At 43.2% G+C, this 20391-nt stretch overlaps 1 protein-coding gene across 8 annotated transcripts in view; it reads right to left on the bottom strand.

Annotated features, from left to right (window-relative positions):
* The window catches only part of LOC115204505 (calcium/calmodulin-dependent protein kinase type II subunit alpha), a 98748-nt gene that overhangs the window by 55377 nt on the left and 22980 nt on the right, over window positions 1-20391 (bottom strand). For all 8 annotated transcript variants that reach the window (XM_029770139.1, XM_029770137.1, XM_029770144.1 and 5 more), the window contains exon 3: window positions 10098-10157. In XM_029770139.1, the coding sequence (XP_029625999.1) occupies window positions 10098-10157 (60 nt within the window). The remainder of the gene's footprint in view (window positions 1-10097; window positions 10158-20391) is intronic.

The raw sequence follows: 20391 nt of genomic DNA, 5'->3' as shown, positions 1-20391 counted from the left end.
ATGTGCCTAGCTGAATAGGGATGTGTCTAACTGAATAGGAATGTGTCTAACTGAATAGGGATGTGCCTAGCTGAACAGGGATGTGTCTAACTGAATATATATGTGTCTACCTGAATTAAAAAGGTATTGTTGGATATTATTCATCCTAGTCACACAGGTTTTTAACATGGACGATACATTGGAGATAATATAAGACAAGTGCTGGAAACGATAGAACACTTCGAAAATCCTGGGAAACCAGGCCTGGTATTCATAGCTGACTTTGAAAGGGCTTTTGAAAAAGTACGACTGGAATTTATATACAGTGCATTCGGAAAGTATTTCTTACCCCTTGACTTTTTCCACATTTTCTTACGTTACAGCCTTATTCTAAAATTGATTAAATCATTTTTCCCCCCATCAATCTACACACAATACCCCATAATGACAAAGCAAAAACAGGTTTTTAGAAATGTATTCTAAAATGAATTACATTGTCATCTCTGGAGGAAACCTGGCACCATCCCTACAGTGAAGCATCTTGGTGGCAGCATCATGCTGTGGATGTTTTTCAGTGGCAGGGACTGGAAGACTAGTCAGGATCGAAGGAAAGATGAACGGAGCAAAGTAGAGAGAGATCTTTGATGAAAACCTGCGCCAGAGCGGTCAGGACCTCAGACTGGGGCGAAGAGTCACCTTCCAACAGGACAATGACCCTAAGCACACAGCCAAAACAGCGCAGGAGCGGCTTCGGGACAAGTCTCTGAATGTCCTTGAGTGGCCCAGCCAGAGCCCGGACTTGAACCCGATCGAACATCTGTGGAGAGACCTGAAAATAGCTGTGCAGCGATACTCCCCATCTAACCTTGAGAGGATCTGCAGAGAGGAATGGGAGAAACTCCCCAAATACAGGTGTGCCAAACTTGTAGCGTCATACCCACGAAGACTTGAGGCTGTAATCATAATTGCTTCAACACAGTACTAAGTAAAGGGTCTGAATACTTATGTAAATGTGATATTGCAGTTTTTCATTTTTAATACGTTTCAACAACAAAAAATGCTTTGTCATTATGGGGTATTGTGTGTAGATTGATAATGGGGGGGAAAAAAACAATGTAATCCATTTTAGAATAAGGCTGAAACGAAACAAAATGTGGAAAAAGTCAAGTGGTCTGAATACTTTCCGAATGCACTGTATGTGGGTGGACTTTGGCTCGTTGACGAATAACCGCCCCCGGCTACTGCAGAGGAAGGCTGCCATGTAAAGAATGCGCCGATAAACAAAACGAGGCTGAGGATCTAACTGCCGCTCTGCACAGTGTCAATCAGCATAGTGGATACAGGAGAACAGAGAGAGTGCTGGATAAGGGTCTGTTAATAGCCTGTGATGGCTGCAGGTTAGGCTGAGGGATAGAGAGCGCTGGATGAGAGCAGTGAATCTCAATGCATCCAGCTGATTTGGGGGGGGGGGAAGCCAGCTAGCTTATATCTAAAACAACCACCCTTCGGTAGAACCAGGGTCTCAACTTCTACATTAACAGGGGAGAACTTGACACCATGTCACAATGCTCTTTGTCCTATTGAGTAGTAGTCTGTGCAGGATCATTTCCCACAAGGTCTTTAAAATGTATCAACAGCCACAGGGGCAAATAGTCAGCGAGATCATGTATTCCTTTCCCCCCAGTCTGTCTGTGTGGGAGCAGGAATAATTCTGCTGGTGCTGATAGAAGGCTAGATGTTTCAGCTTCCCCTTCTATCCCTATTCTCTCTCTATCCCTCTCTCTATTCCTCTCCTCTCTCAATCCCTCTCCCGCTCTACATCCTCTCTCTATCCCACTCCCTCTCTCTATCCATATTCTCTCTCTATCCCTCTCTCTCATCCTCTCCCTATCTCTATCCTCTCTCTATCCTTTCTCTATGCCTCTCTCTATCCCTCTCTCTGTTCATCTCTTCTCTCTCCCTCTCTCTATTCCTCTCCTCTCTCTATCCCTCTCCTCTCTCTCTATCCCTATTCTCTCTCTATCCCTCTGTCTATCTCAATCCTCTCTCTATCCTCTCTCTATCCCTATCCCTCTCTCCTCTTTCTGTCCCTCTCTCTATCCCTATTCTATCTCTATCCCCCTCTCCAATCCTCTCCCTATCTCTATCCTCTCTCTATCCTCCCTCTATCCCTCTCTCTATTAATCTCCTCTCCCTCTCCCTCTCCCTATCAATTCAATTCAATTTAAGGGCTTTATTGGCATGGGAAACATATGTTTACAATGCCAAAGCAAGTGAAATAGATAATAAACAAAAAATGAACAGTAAACATTACACTTCCAAAAGTTCCAAAAGAATAAAGACATTTCACATCATATTATGTGCAAATTGTTAAAGTACAAAAGGGAAAATAAATACACATAAATATGGGTTGTATTTACAATGTTGTTTGTTCTTCACTGGTTGCCCTTTTCTTGTAGCAACAGGTTACACATCTTGCTGCTGTGATTTCACACTGTGGAATTTTACACAAAAGATATAGGAGTTTATCAAAATTGGGTTTGTTTTTGAATTCTTTGTGGATCTGTGTAATCTGAGGGAAATATGTGTCTCTAATATGGTCATACATTTAGCAGGAGGTTAGGAAGTGCAGCTCAGTTTCAACCTCCTTTTGTGGGCAGTGTGAACATAGCCTGTCTTCTCTTGAGAGCCATGTCTGCCTACGATGGCCTTTCTCAATAGCAAGGCTATGCTCACTGAGTCTGTACATAGTCAAAGCTTTCCTTACATTTGGGTCAGTCACAGTGGTGAGGTATTCTGCCGCTGTGTACTCTCTGTTTAGGGACAAATAGTATCCTAGTTTGCTCCGTTTTTTTGTTGATTGTTTCCAAATGTGTCAAGTAACGATCTTTTTGTTTTCTCATGATTTGTTTGGGTCTAATTGTGTTGCTGTCCTGGTACTCTGTGCGATCTGTTTGTGTTTGTGAACAGAGCTCCAGGACCAGCTTGCTTAGGGTGCTCTTCTCAAGGTTAATCTCTCTGTAGGTCATGACTTTGTTATGGAAGGTCTGGGAATCGCTTGTAGAATTTAATGGTTATTTTCTGGAATTTGATAATTAGAGCAGAATTTGATCATTCTGCTCTGCATGCATTATTTGGTGTTTTACATTGTACACTGAGGATATTTTTGCAGAATTCTGCATGCAGAGTCTCAATTTGGTGTTTGTCCCATTTTGTGAATTCTTAGTCGGTGAGCAGATCCCTGACCTCACAACCATAAAGGGCAATGGGTTCTATAACTGATTCAAGTATTTTTAGCCAAATCAAAATTGGTATGTCGAATTTTATGTTCCTTTTGATGGCATAGAAGGCCCTTCTTGCCATGTCTCTCAGATCATTCACAGCTTTGTGGAAGTTACCTGTGGTGTTGATGTTTAGGCCGAGGTATGTATAGTTTTTTGTGTGCTCTAGGGCAACGGTGTCTAGATGGAATTTGTATTTGTGGTCCTTGCAACTGGACCTTTTTTGGGATATTATTTTTGTCTTACTGAGATTTACTGTCAGGGCCCAGGTCTGACAGAATCTGTGTAGAAGATCTAGGTGCTGCTGTAGGCCCTCCTCTTCCTTGGTTGGGGACATAAGCACCAGATCGTTGGTAAACAGTAGACATTTGACTTCAGACTCTAGTAGGGTGAGGCCGGGTGCTGCAGACTGTTGTAGTGCCCTCGCCAATTCGTTGATATATATGTTGAAGAGGGTGGGGCTTTAGCTGCATCCATGTCTCATCCCACGGCCTTGTGAAAAGAAATGTGTGTGTTTTTTGCCCATTTTAACCACACACTTGGTGTTTGTGAACATAGATTTTATAATGACGTATGTTTTTCCCCCAAAACTTTCCATCAATTTGTATAGCAGACCCTCATGCCAAATGGAGTCAAAAGCTTTTCTTAAATCTTAAGAATTTGCCTTTGTTTTGGTTTGTTTCTTTGTCAATTAGGGTGTGCAGGATGAATACGTGGTCTGTCATACAGTAATTTAGTAAAAAGCCAATTTGACATTTGCTCAGTACATTGTTTTCACTGAGGAATGTACAAGTCGCCTGTTAATGATAATACAGAGGATTTTCCCAAGGTTGCTGTTGACGCATATTCCACTGTAGTTATTAGGGTCAAATTTATCTCCACCTTAGTGGATTAGGGTGATCAGTGCTTGGTTCCAAATATTGGGGAAGACGCCAGAGCTAAGGATGATGTTAAAGAGTAAGTATAGCCAATTGGAATTCGTGGTCTGTTTATTTTATAATTTCATTTAGGATACATCATCACCACATGCTTTTTGGGTTGGAGGGTTTGTATTTTGTCCTGTAGTTCATTCAATGTAATTGGAGAATACAGTTGGTTTTGGTAGTCTTTAATAGTTGATTCTAAGATTGGTATTTGGTCATCTATATGTTTTTGCTGTTTCTTCTTATCCGTTTTGGATAAATAACTCTTCGTGTTGTTGTTTGTTTAGTGTTTTCCAATTTTCCTAGAGTGATTAGAGTCTATGGATTCTTCAATTACATTGAGCTGATTTCTGACGTGCTGTTCCTTCTTTTTCCGTAGTGTATTTCTGTAATGTTTTAGTGATTCACCATAGTGAAGGCGTAGGCTCAGGTTTTCTGGGTCTCTATGTTTTTGGTTGGATAGGTTTCTCAATTTCTTCCTTAGGTTTTTGCATTCTTCATCAAATCACTTGTCATTGTTCTGCTTAACATTTTTTTGATTTGATAGGAAAGCTGAGAGGTCAAATATACTGTTTAGGTTTTCTACTGCCAAGTTTACACCTTCACTATTACAGTGAATCGTTTTATCCAGGAAGATGACTAAAAGGGATTGAATTTGTTGTTGCCTTACTGTTTTTTGGTAAATTTCCACACTACTTTCCTTCCATTTATAGCATTTCTTAATATTATTCAGTTCCTTTGGCTTTGATGCTTCATAATTGAGTATAGCTCTGTTCAAGTAGACTGTGATTTTGCTGTGATCTGATAAGGGTATTAGTGGGCTGACTGTGAACGCTCTGAGAGACTCTGGGTTGAGGTCAGTGATAAAGTAGTCTACTGCCAAGAGATGAGCTATAGGTGTACCTACCGTAGGAGTCCCCTCGAAGCCTACCATTGACTATGTACAGACCCAGCGTGCGACAGAGCTGCAGGAGTTGTGACCCATTTTTGTTGGTTATGTTGTCGTAGTTGTGCCTAGGAGGCCATATGGGGGAGGGAATGCTGTCACCTCCAGGTAGGTGTTTTACTTTTTTGTTATTTTTGAACTTTCACCCCTTTTTCTCCCCAATTTTCGTGGTATCCAATTGGTAGTTAGTCTTGTCTCATCGCTGCAACTCCCGTACAGACTCGGGAGAGGTGAAGGTCGAGAGCCGTGAGTCATCCAAAACATAACCCAACCAAGCTAAATCAAATCAAATTTTATTGGTCACATACACATGATTAGCAGATGTTAATGTGAGTGTAGCGACATGCTTGTGCTTCTAGTTCCGACCGTGCAGTAATATCTAACAAGTAATCTAACAATTTTACAACAACTACCTTATACACACAAGTGTAAAGGAATGAATAAGAATATGTACATATAAATATATGGATGAGCGATGGCCGTGCGGCATAGGCAAGATGCAGTAGATGGTATAGAGTACAGTATATACATATGAGTTGAGTAATGTAGGGTATGTAAATATTATATAAAGTGGCATTGTTTAAAGTGACTAGTGATACATTTATTACATCCAATTTATATTATTAAAGTGGCTAGAGATTTGAGTCAGTATGTTGGCAGCAGCCACTCAATGTTAGTGATGGCTGTTTAACAGTCTGATGGCCTTGAGATAGAAGCTGTTTTTCAGTCTCTCGGTCCCAGCTTTGATGCACCTGTACTGACCTCGCCACACTGCTTCTTGACACAATGCCCGCTTAACCCGGAAGCCAGCCACACCAATGTGTCGGAGGAAACACCTTACACCTGGCGACCATGTCAGCGTGCATGCACCCGGCCTGCCACAGGAGTCGCTAAAGCGTGATGGGACAAGGACATCCCTGCTCCCTGCCGGCCAAACTGACCCCAAACCCGGACGCCGTTGGGCCAATTGTGCACCGCCCCATGGGTCTCCCGGTTGCACCTGGCTGTGACAGAGCCTGGACTCGAACCAGGATCTCTAGTGGCACAGCTAGCAACTGCAGTGCCTTAGACCTTAGACCTACCTCCAGGTAGGTGTTTGTCCCCCTGTGTGCTTAGGGTGTCAGGTTCTTGTTCAGTTCTGGCATTTAGGTCGCCATAGACTAGTACATGTCCCTGGGCCTGGAAATGATTGATTTCCCCCTCCAGGATGGAGAAGCTGTCTTCATTAAAGTATGGGTATTCTAGTGGAGGGATATAGGTAGCACACAGGAGGACATTTCTCTCTGTTGAGATCATTTCTTTTGAATTTCTAGCCAAATGCAAAACGTTCCTGTTTTGACTCATTTAATGAGTTAGGTCTGCGCTATACCAAATTAGCACACCCCCTGAGTCTCTTCCCTGTTTCACACCTGGTAGTTTGGTAGATGGGACTACCATCTCTCTGTAACCTAGAGGGCAACCAGTGGGCCCATTTCCTCTATACCATGTTTCTTGTAGAATGACAATGTCTGTATTTCCGATTTCTTTGATGAAGTCCAGGTTCCTGCTCTTTAGGTCAAAGGCAGATGACCTCAGGCCTTGGATATTCCAGGATGAGAGAGTGAAGGCTTTGTGTTCCATAAAGTTTACAATGTGTTGGTCGTGTGGTTTGGACTCAGACCAGAAAATGTGAGCAGAGCCTGCTGAGCATCTGGTACATGCCATTGGCTTGGGCTAGTGTAAGAGTGGGGGTTAGGCCTGTTTGCCTTCTCACAGCCTGGGCGTAGGTGTGATTCTCATGTTGAGGCCATTTTTTGGGGGGGATAGGTCTGATCTGAAGGGGCCTATATGGGGTATGGGCATGGTTGGTTCCCTATCCTAATCCTCTCTATATCATCTCTCTATCCCTCTCTATATCCCTCTCTCTATCCTCTATCCATCCTCTCTATCCTCTCTCTATCCTTCTCTATATAATCTATCTATACTCTAGCTATCATCTCTCTATCCTCTCTATATAATCTATCTATCCTCTATCCATCCTCTCTATCCTCTCTCTATCCTTCTCTATATAATCTATCTATACTCTAGCTATCATCTCTCTATCCTCTCTATATAATCTATCTATCCTCTATCTATCCTCTCTCTATACCTCTCTCAATCACTCTCTCTATCCTCTCTCCTCTAGCTATCCTCTCTATCCTCTCTATATAATCGATCTATCCTCTCTCTATCCTCTCTCTATCCTCTCTCTATCCTCTCTCTATCCTTCTCTCTATCCTCTACATAATCTATCTATCCTCTATCTATCCTCTCTCTATCCTCTCTCCTCTCTCCTCTAGCTATCCTCTCTATCCTTCTCTCTATCCTCTCTATATAATCTATCTATCTATCCTCTATCTATCCTCTCTATATCCTCTCTATATCACATCCTCTCTATATCCTCTCTCTATCCTCTCTATATAATCTATCTATCTATCCTCTATCTATCCTCTCTATATCCTCTCTATATCACATCCTCTCTATATCCTCTCTCTATCCTCTCTATATAATCTATCTATCTATCCTCTATCTATCCTCTCTATATCCTCTCTCTATCCTCTCTATATAATCTATCTATCTATCCTCTATCTATCCTCTCTATATCCTCTCTCTATCCTCTCTATATAATCTATCTATCTATCCTCTATCTATCCTCTCTATATCCTCTCTATATCACATCCTCTCTCTATCCTCTATCTATCCTCTATCTATCCTCTCTCTATCCTCTCTCTATCCTCTCTACATCCTCTCTCTATCCTCTTTCTATCCTCTCTCTATCCCTCTCTACATCCTCTCTATCTTCTCTCTATCCTCTCTATATAATCTATCTATCCTCTCTCTATCCTCTCTCCTCTCTCCTCTAGCTATCCTCTCTATATAATCTATCTATCCTCTATCTATCCTCTCTCCTCTCTCCTCTAGCTATCCTCTCTATATAATCTATCTATCCTCTATCTATCCTCTCTCCTCTCTCCTCTAGCTATCCTCTCTATATAATCTATCTATCCTCTATCTATCCTCTCTCTATCCTCTCTATATAATCTATCTATCCTCTATCTATCCTCTATATCCTCTCTACATCCTCTCTATCCCTCTCTATCCTCTCTCTATCCTCTCTCTATCCTCTCTCTATCCTCTCTCTATCCTTCTCTCTATCCTCTCTATATAAACTATCTATCCTCTATCTATCCTCTCTATATAATCTATCTATCCTCTCTATAAAATCTATCTATCCTCTCTCTGTCCTCTCTCTATCTTCTCTCTATCCTCTCTATATAAACTATCTATCCTCTATCTATCCTCTCTATATAATCTATCTATCCTCTCTCTATCCTCTCTCTATCCTCTCTCTATCCTCTCTCTATCCTTCTCTCTATCCTCTCTATATAAACTATCTATCCTCTATCTATCCTCTCTATATAATCTATCTATCCTCTCTATAAAATCTATCTATCCTCTCTCTATCCTCTCTCCTCTCTCTATCCTCTCTCTAACCTCTTTATATATTCTCTCTATTCTCTCTCTATTCACTCTCTATCCTCTCTATCCCTTTATATCCTCTCTATCCTCCGTCTATCCTCTCTCTATCGTATATCTATCCTCTCTATCCCTTTATATCCTCTCTATCCTCCGTCTATCCTCTCTCTAACCTCTCTCTAACCTCTTTATATATTCTCTCTATTCTCTCTCTATTCACTCTCTATCCTCTCTATCGTATATCTATCCTCTCTATCCTCCGTCTATCCTCTCTCTATCCTCTCTCTATCTTCTCTCCTCTATCCTCTCGATAATAATCTATCTATCCTCTCTATATAATCTATCTATCCTCTATCTATCCTCTCTCTATCCTCTCTCTATCATCTATCTATCCTCTATCTATCCTCTCTCTATCCTCTCTCTATCATCTATCTATCCTCTCTATATATTCTATCTATCCTCTCTATATAATCTATCTATCCTCTATCTATCCTCTCTCTATCCTCTCTCTATCATCTATCTATCCTCTATCTATCCTCTCTCTATCCTCTCTATATAATCTATCTATCCTCTATCTATCCTCTCTCTATCATCTCTCTATCCCCCTCTCTCTATTATCTCTCTATCCTCTCTCTATCCCCCTCTTTCTATTCTCTCTATATCATCTCTATCCTCTCTCTATCCCCCTCTCTATCCCCCTCTCTCTATCCTCTCTCTATCCTCTCTCTATGCTCTCTCTATCCTCTATCCCTGACAGATCACAAAGCAGCGTACAACCTGACATGAGGTCATCCACAGTTCACACTTGTATTAGTTCTCTCTCTGACCGCTCAGAGGCTGGTTTAGACATCTCTCTCTCTCTCTCTCTCTCTCTCTCTCACACACATTTCAAACACGGATGAAAATATCTTTGGATTAATAATGCAGCTGATCTTGTCCATGGCAGCGAGTGGGATGCATTATTAAACACGTGTGGGGCTAAGAAAAGTAGAAAAGGGTTTCTCAGCCTGATAATCAGTAAATTACACACCGTGGTCTGACGGTGCCAGCTGTACACACAGGAACCACAACAACGAGCTAGCTTTCTATCTCTCTGGATGACTGTTGCACTTTCACTGGGTGCATGATTCAGCTCAATGGAAGCAGATGACGTCAATACTGTACTATAGTGAACTGAAAGTTTACTATGCTCTCAACAGAATCTGACCCAAGGCTAGTGACGTATATTTCTGAAGTGTCCCAATCTGAACTACTTCATAGGTAGTGTGAAAGAATGTGTGCAATGTGACACATAGGAAAACTGATATTGTGCAATCAGGCCAATCAATAATGAAACAAAATAGAAGACATTTTTATGGATCATAGTACTTTTTGTGTGTTTCCAAGCTGCATTTGCCATAGAGCTTATGATATATACTGAAAGAGTGGGAGGAGGAAGACTGCATGACCTGATCGGTCTGCTACAGAACTCACCGATGTTGGAGTGCTTCAGCAGTCGGCAGATCCTGGCCTCTCTGTCCAGCTTCTGGTGATCTGAAAGCCAAACACGCAGACAGATAGTTTCATGACGCAGGAAACATTACAGGTGTACTATCTTAATTTTACCCTGCTTCTCACAGCAGGAAAATTGTTCTGCAGCGACAGAAAATGTGAATTATTATTATTATTGGACATTTTTGTATGGGGTTGTTAGGGCAAATCAAGTCTGAAATTTTTAAATGGAAATTACAAACTTTAGAAGCCTTTCTAAACCTTGAGTACACTCCAATTAGCATTTCCTGCTGAGCAGGAAAGTTTTCTGTGACAACAGATAGATCAAATTAAGATAGTTCTAGAAAGATGCCTGAGTTTCCGACCTAAAATTCCGAATTGGATGACAATTCAAAATGATACTTAAAAACCTTATTCCTTATGATAGTTTTTTTTGACTGTCTGTTATGCCATGTACGAATGTGTTATTCAATGTGTTTCTATGGGCTACAGCAGTAAAGGCCAAATTCAACGTTTCATCAAATCATTTTCAAATATATTTTTTATACCTACAGGGGTGGTAGGGAGGCATGAGGGTGGGTGATAGGGAGGGATGAGGGTGGGTGGTAGGGAGGGATGAGGGTGGGCGGTAGAGAGGGAAGAGGGTGGGTGGTAGGGAGGGAGGGATGAGGGTGGGCGGTAGGGAGGGAAGGAAGGAAGAAGAGGAAGATGGTAGGTGGGAGGGAGGGAGGGAGGGAGGGAGGGAGGGAGGGAGGTGGTAGATGAGAGGGAAGGGGTGATGGTGGGTGGTAGGGAAGGAAGGAAGGAAGGAAGGAAGGAAGGAAGGAAGGAAGGAAGGAAGGAAGGAAGGAAGGAAGGAAGGAAGGAAGGATGGTAGGTGAAAGGGTGATGGTGGGTACGGTACAGAGGGAGGAGGTTGGGAAGGAGAGAGAGGTCACATTGACACAAGCTACTCTCCCCAGTAATGAAAGTCAGGAGGCGGGCAGTCAGCAAGATAACAATGCCGCTTTGCCAAATAAATGCTCTCTTTCTGTCCGAGAGCGGAGGGCTTTGTGCAGTATTAATGAGTGACCCAAATTGGCAGGGGAGACCCCCTTTTTCCTCCTAATATCTGCCCCTCTGTTCATACACTCCTTCACTGTCTGCTCAATCTGCACAGCTCAATCTCTTTTACTGTCTGCTCAGTCTGTACAGCTCATTCTCCTTCACTGTCTGCTCAGTCTGTACAGCTCATTCTCCTTCACTGTCTGCTCAGTCTGTACAGCTCATTCTCCTTCACTGTCTGCTCAGTCTGTACAGCTCATTCTCCTTCACTGTCTGCTCAGTCTGTACAGCTCATTCTCCTTCACTGTCTGCTCAGTCTGTACAGCTCATTCTCCTTCACTGTCTGCTCAGTCTGTACAGCTCATTCTCCTTCACTGTCTGCTCAGTCTGGACAGCTCATTCTCCTTCACTGTCTGTACAGCTCATTCTCCTTCACTGTCTGCTCAGTCTGTACAGCTCATTCTCCTTCACTGTCTGCTCAGTCTGTACAGCTCATTCTCCTTCACTGTCTGCTCAGTCTGTACAGCTCATTCTCCTTCACTGTCTGCTCAGTCTGTACAGCTCATTCTCCTTCACCAATCAAGAGGGGTGTATCAGTCTTACAGTAAAAAGCCATTGCCCCTTGATCAAGTTCATGATTGCATTGGAGATGAGATAAACCAAGCCTCCTCCATCATCCAGGCTTTTCTTGTGTGAGCAGTAGCTTCACAAAAACCCATCTGCTGTGTAGCAGCAGCATTTATCATTATCAGTAAGTACTGTTTCGGCAGTATCACCATACCACAGGAGGTTGGTGGCACCTTAATTGGGGAGGACGGGCTTGTGGTAACGGCTGGAGTGGAATTAGTGGAATGGTATCAAACACATCAAACACATGGTTTCCATGGTTTCCATGTGTTTGATGCCTTTCCATTTGCTTCGTTCCAGACATTATTATGAGCCGTCCTCCCCTCACCAGCCTCCACTGCGCCATTACACATATAAGAAATGAAACAAATATAATATCTCGTTCTTTCCTTGTAGAATATTTGCCGTCGTACCAGCTTTTAAGCGTGTGCCAATCTCCTCCTCCGTCCCTACAGCCTTCCTGTACTGTACGCCATCCACTGTAATGTATACGCAAAGATATGCTCTGGACTTTTAAAATGGTGTTGCTAAGCAACCCTGCGGAATACACCAGGACTAGAATGATAAGATATAGCTGTGAGTAAAAATACAGAGGGAGAAATGGAGTTCATGCATCACTTGTATAAATCCTCCAACAGGGGTATAATGAAAGACAAATGAAGCTTCAACAGCACTGATCACAGAACACAAGTCAATGGCAATATACCAGGATAGTGTGAGACTACAATGAGCCTTACAAAACCATTTTCCAATCATATATTAAACAATGACAATCAAACAGGAAATGACATAAGCCGTAGAATAATAGACCCTTCTGCATTTCAATGCAATAATAAAACACAGGTCTGTAGCCTTAAAATACTTTAAATGTATTATACTGTATGTCCAATACATTGTATCAGTGTAACTTTGTACAGTATCATTGATGCTCACTGTATTAGTTCATTGATTAACACATTGACATTGACACAGACAGTATACTGTAGATGAACACATTGACATAGACATGTACAGTATACTGTAGATTAACACATTGACACAGACAGTATACTGTAGATTAACACATTGACACAGACATGTACAGTATACTGTAGATTAAGACATTGACACAGACAGTATACTGTAGATTAACACATTGACACAGACAGTATACTGTATATTAACACATTGACACAGACAGTATACTGTAGATTAACACATTGACACAGACATGTACAGTATACTGTAGATTAACACATTGACACAGACAGTATACTGTAGATTAACACATTGACACATACATGTACAGTATACTGTAGATTAACACATTGACACAGACAGTATACTGTAGATTAACACATTGACACAGACAGTATACTGTAGATTAACATATTGACATGTACAGTATACTGTAGATTAACACATTGACACAGACAGTATACTGTAGATTAACACATTGACACATACATGTACAGTATACTGTAGATTAACACATTGACACAGACAGTATACTGTAGATTAACACATTGACACAGACATGTACAGTATACTGTAGATTAAGACATTGACACAGACAGTATACTGTAGATTAACACATTGACACAGACAGTATACTGTAGATTAACACATTGACACAGACAGTATACTGTAGATTAACATATTGACATGTACAGTATACTGTAGATTAACACATTGACACAGACAGTATACTGTAGATTAACACATTGACACAGACATGTACAGTATACTGTAGATTAACACAATGACACAGACAGTATACTGTAGATTAACACACTGACACAGACATATACAGTATACTGTAGATTAACACATTGACACAGACAGTATACTGTAGATTAACACATTGACACAGACATGTACAGTATACTGTAGATTAAGACATTGACACAGACAGTATACTGTAGATTAACACATTGACACAGACAGTATACTGTAGATTAACACATTGACACAGACAGTATACTGTAGATTAACACATTGACACAGACATGTACAGTATACTGTAGATTAACACATTGACACAGACAGTATACTGTAGATTAACACATTGACACATACAGTATACTGTAGATTAACACATTGACACAGACATGTACAGTATACTGTAGATTAACACATTGACACAGACAGTATACTGTAGATTAACACATTGACACATTGACACAGACAGTATACTGTAGATTAAGACATTGACACAGACAGTATACTGTAGATTAACACATTGACACAGACATGTACAGTATACTGTAGATTAACACATTGACACAGACATGTACAGTATACTGTAGATTAACATATTGACACAGACATATACAGTATACTGTAGATTAAGACATTGACACAGACAGTATACTGTAGATTAACACATTGACACAGACAGTATACTGTTGATTAACATATTGACACAGACATATACAGTATACTGTAGATTAACATATTGACACAGACAGTATACTGTAGATTAACACATTGACACAGACAGTATACTGTAGATTAACATATTGACACAGACATGTACAGTATACTGTAGATTAACATATTGACACAGACAGTATACTGTAGATTAACACATTGACACAGACATATACAGTATACTGTAGATTAACACATTGACACAGACAGTATACTGTAGATTAACACATTGACACATACAGTATACTGTAGATTAACACATTGACACAGACATGTACAGTATACTGTAGATTAACACATTGACACAGACAGTATACTGTAGATTAAGACATTGACACAGACAGTATACTGTAGATTAACACATTGACACAGACATGTACAGTATACTGTAGATTAACACATTGACACAGACAGTATACTGTAGATTAACACATTGACACAGACATGTACAGTATACTGTAGATTAACACATTGACACAGACAGTATACTGTAGATTAACACATTGACACAGACAGTATACTGTAGATTAACACATTGACACAGACAGTATACTGTAGATTAACACATTGACACAGACATGTACAGTATACTGTAGATTAACACATTGACACAGACAGTATACTGTAGATTAACACATTGACACAGACATGTACAGTATACTGTAGATTAACACATTGACACAGACAGTATACTGTAGATTAACACATTGACACAGACATGTACAGTATACTGTAGATTAACACATTGACACTGATACCATGACAATTGCTGGTCTTATTTTACACTCCTGCTGCATGCACATTAACCTGCAGTTAGACGAACATGGGCCTGACCCTGGAAGACGACCTGCGTAGTTTGTCTCAATGTAGACAGACAATCAATCAATCCACTGTTGGATAGTTTAATACCTTAAGTGATATTCCCAGCACCAGTAGGCCAACACGTTTTGGTGTGAAGCCTTTTTAATCTAAATAACAGCTCACTCACAGCTGATTCGGGTTAAATGATCTGCCCTACTCCTCCTGGTCCAGCTGATCAGAATTCTAATAATCCTCCACTGCTACTCCGCCAGATGTCTTTCCCTGCTCCATGCAATCTGTTCTGCTCACCATTACACCTGATCCTTACATCTGAGGGTTCCCAACCCGACAGCCAGTCGGTCTCTACAGAGCAAGTAGAGAAGCAGGCTTTGTGTAGAATGAGTCTCTACAGAGCAAGTAGAGAGGCAGGCTTCGTGTAGAATGAGTCACTACAGAGCAAGTAGAGAGGCAGGCTTCGTGTAGAATGAGTCACTACAGAGCAAGTAGAGAGGCAGCCTTTGTGTAGAATAAGTCACTACAGAGCAAGTAGAGAGGCAGGCTTCGTGTAGAATGAGTCTCTACAGAGCAAGTAGAGAGGCAGGCTTCGTGTAGAATGAGTCACTACAGAGCAAGTAGAGAGGCAGGCTTCGTGTAGAATGAGTCACTACAGAGCAAGTAGAGAGGCAGGCTTCGTGTAGAATGAGTCACTACAGAGCAAGTAGAGAGGCAGGCTTCATGGGTGTAAATGTAAAATCCTAACAAATCCTTTTGGACCAAAGCAGCTGCATGTCTGTGATCTCCAGGAGAAATGTCTACCACAGTCATTTACAGAGGCACACCAACTCATCTTTGTATTATTGTGACATTGTCTATGATTTTACGCATGAGGAACTCATATTAACGCCATGAATTACTTGAAGTCAGACCATCTCTAACAACCAACCCCACAGGATATAATGGAACAGGCTACAACATGGTGAGAAAAGGAGAATCCAGTTTGAATGATCATTCAGCTCCTCTAGTGTAGAAGTAGGGAGGGTGGATCGCTAGGGCATATATTTATTTACAATAAATCATGTTATGGTGTCAACAGAGTCCCCTGGCAGAGGGCCAAGCAGGCAGCTGGTTGAGGTTTTTAATGATATCACCGCTTCCACCCAGGGTTCTATCTAACGCGCACGCACACACACACCTGGAACCTAAGGAACATCAAAATCACATGCAAACAATATACAATGTGTGCTCCCCTGCATGCACAGCCACGACAATATCATTTACACTGTGCTGCACAAAACACAGTATGTACTCTCCTAGAAGCACATGCCACATGAATACAAATAGGCACTCACTGAAACGAAAGTAAACAACAAAGGAATAGAGAATGGGATAAACAGGCAGGAAGCAGCAGGGGGTTTCTGGGCTCACTGAGGAGTAGTCTGTCAGTCAGTCACAGGCCAACAGGGAGCTGTCTGTTTGTGGTTCCTCTCTACACACTCTGTCACCCTTACACAGGAACATACACAGAATACCAAACAACCTGCCTCCTCTCAGAACTCAGCATGCCAGCTGACAACACAGCTCTCTACCAGACCCCTAGCCAGCCATTCAGTATGGAGGCGTGGCCACAACACACCTCTCTACCAGACCCCTAGCCAGCCATTCAGTATGGAGGCGTGGCCACAACACACCTCTCTACCAGACCCCTAGCCAGCCATTCAGTATGGAGGCGTGGCCACAACACACCTCTCTACCAGACCCCTAGCCAGCCATTCAGTATGGAGGCGTGGCCACAACACACCTCTCTACCAGACCCCTAGCCAGCCATTCAGTATGGAGGCGTGGCCACAACACACCTCTCTACCAGACCCCTAGCCAGCCATTCAGTATGGAGGCATGACCACAACACACCTCTCTACCAGACCCCTAGCCAGCCATTCAGTATGGAGGCGTGGCCACAACACACCTCTCTACCAGACCCCCCAGCCAGCCATTCAGTATGTAAGCGTGTCCACAACACACCTCTCTACCAGACCCCTAGCCAGCCATTCAGTATGGAGGCGTGGCCACAACACACCTCTCTACCAGACCCCTAGCCAGCCATTCGGTATGGAGGCGTGGCCACAACACACCTCTCTACCAGACCCCTAGCCAGCCATTCAGTATGGAGGTGTGGCCACAACACACCTCTCTACCAGACCCCTAGCCAGCCATTCAGTATGGAGGCGTGGCCACAACACACCTCTCTACCAGACCCCTAGCCAGCCATTCAGTATGGAGGCATGACCACAACACACCTCTCTACCAGACCCCTAGCCAGCCATTCAGTATGGAGGCGTGTCCACAACACACCTCTCTACCAGACCCCCTAGCCAGCCATTCAGTATGGAGGCGTGGCCACAACACACCTCTCTACCAGACCCCCTAGCCAGCCATTCAGTATGTAAGCGTGTCCACAACACACCTCTCTACCAGACCCCTAGCCAGCCATTCAGTATGGAGGCGTGGCCACAACACACCTCTCTACCAGACCCCTAGCCAGCCATTCAGTATGGCGGCGTGGCCACAACACACCTCTCTACCAGACCCCTAGCCAGCCATTCAATATGGAGGCGTGGCCACAACACACCTCTCTACCAGACCCCTAGCCAGCCATTCAGTATGGAGGCGTGGCCACAACACACCTCTCTACCAGACCCCTAGCCAGCCATTCAGTATGGAGGCATGACCACAACACACCTCTCTACCAGACCCCTAGCCAGCCATTCAGTATGGAGGCGTGTCCACAACACACCTCTCTACCAGACCCCTAGCCAGCCATTCAGTATGGAGGCGTGTCCACAACACACCTCTCTACCAGACCCCTAGCCAGCCATTCAGTATGGAGGCGTGTCCACAACACGCCTCTCTACCAGACCCCCTAGCCAGCCATTCAGTATGGCGGCGTGGCCACAACACACCTCTCTACCAGACCCCTAGCCAGCCATTCAGTATGTAAGCGTGTCCACAACACACCTCTCTACCAGACCCCTAGCCAGCCATTCAGTATGTAAGCGTGTCCACAACACACCTCTCTACCAGACCCCTAGCCAGCCATTCAGTATGGAGGCGTGGCCACAACACACCTCTCTACCAGACCCCTAGCCAGCCATTCAGTATGGAGGCGTGGCCACAACACACCTCTCTACCAGACCCCTAGCCAGCCATTCAATATGGAGGCGTGACCACAACACACCTCTCTACCAGACCCCTAGCCAGCCATTCAGTATGGAGGCGTGGCCACAACACACCTCTCTACCAGACCCCTAGCCAGCCATTCAGTATGGAGGTGTGGCCACAACACACCTCTCTACCAGACCCCTAGCCAGCCATTCAATATGGAGGCGTGACCACAACACACCTCTCTACCAGACCCCTAGCCAGCCATTCAGTATGGAGGCGTGGCCACAACACACCTCTCTACCAGACCCCTAGCCAGCCATTCAGTATGGAGGCGTGGCCACAACACACCTCTCTACCAGACCCCTAGCCAGCCATTCAGTATGGAGGCGTGGCCACAACACGCCTCTCTACCAGACCCCTAGCCAGCCATTCAATATGGAGGCGTGACCACAACACACCTCTCTACCAGACCCCTAGCCAGCGATTCAGTATGGAGGCATGGCCACAACATGGCGAAGCATGGTAGGAAGAGTCCACAGGTCCTGAGTCTGCCACCCCTCCCGACCCTCCCCTTCCTCCTCCCTACCTACTCCTCCCCTCCCTACCCTCCCCTTCCTCCTCCCTACCTAGATATGTAGTGTAGTTCTCAATAGAACGGTTGTGAAATGGTGATACTGCAATACGATACACAACAGCAATACGTATAGAAACTCACCAAATGCCATTGTAAATATCAAACAAGAATTGGCAGTATGTATATAATGTCCTGAAATGACGTAGCACTTATCTGGAAAAGGAGCAGTTTAGGCATAATTGAGTTAGAATGGTAAAAGCTATAACTCCAGTAAATTACCCTGGAAATTTCAAAGACCATTTAACATGTCAAATCAAATCAAAAACATTGTTATTTGTAACATGCGCCAAATACAACATGTGTAGACCTTACCGTGAAATGCTTACTTACAAGCCCTTAACCAACAATGCAGTTAAAAAGTATGAAATTTAACAAATAGATAAAAATAAAATAGTAACAATAAAATAACAAAATAAAATAACATTAGCGAGGCTATATACAGGCTATATACAGGCTATATACAGGCTATATAGAGGCTATATAGAGGCTATATAGAGGCTATATACAGGCTATATAGAGGCTATATAGAGGCTATATACAGGCTATATACAGGCTATATAGAGGCTATATACAGGCTATATACAGGCTATATAGAGGCTATATACAGGCTATATACAGGCTATATAGAGGCTATATACAGGCTATATAGAGGCTATATACAGGCTATATACAGGCTATATACAGGCTATATACAGGCTATATAGAAGCTATATACAGGCTATATACAGGCTATATACAAGGAGTACCGGTACTGAGTCAGTGTACTGGGGTATAAGGTAGTTGGGGTGATTGAGGTAATATGTACATGTCGGTTTGGTTAGGTGATTGATTGAAGTACTATGTACATGTAGGTAGGGGGTGGAGTCCAGACAGCCGTTTAATGAACTATTCAGCAGTCTCATGGCTTTGGGGTAGACGCTGTTCAGGAGCCTTTTAGTCCCAGACTTGGCGCTCCAGTACAGCTTGCCATACGGTAGCAGAGAGAACAGACTGTGACTTGGGTGGCTGGAGTCTTTGACAATTTTTAGGGCCTTCCTCTGACACCGCCTGGTATAGAGGTCCATGGATGGATGGGAGCTCGGCCCCATTGATGTACTGGGCCGTACGCTCTACCCTCTGTAGCGCCTTGCAGTCAGAAGCTGAGCAGTTGCCATAACAAGCGGTGATGCAACCAGTCAAGATGCTCTCGATAGTACAGTTGTAGAACTTTTTGAGGATCTGATGGCCCATGCCAAATCTTTTCAGTCTCCTGACGGGGAAGAGGCATTGTCGTGCTCTCTTCACGACTGTGTTGGTGTGTTTGGATCTTGCTAGGTCCTTAGTGATGTGGACACAGAAGAACTTAAAGCTCTCGAGAGTCTCCACTACAGCCCCATCGATGTGAATGGGGGCATGCTTGGCCCTCCCTTTCCTGTAGTCCATGATCAGCTCCTTTGTCTTGCTCACGTTGAGGAAGAGGTTGTTGTCCTGGCACCACACTGCCAGGTCTCTGAACTCCTCCCTATAGGCTGTCTCATCGTTGTCGGTGATCAAGCCAACCACCGTCGTGTTGTCAACAACCTTAATGATGGTGTTGGAGTCGTGTGCTACTGTGCAGTT

Source organism: Salmo trutta, chromosome 12 (assembly GCF_901001165.1).
Source record: "Salmo trutta chromosome 12, fSalTru1.1, whole genome shotgun sequence".
In the NCBI taxonomy this organism is placed as follows: Eukaryota; Metazoa; Chordata; class Actinopteri; order Salmoniformes; family Salmonidae; genus Salmo; species Salmo trutta.
This window is presented reverse-complemented; position numbering and strand designations above follow the sequence as displayed.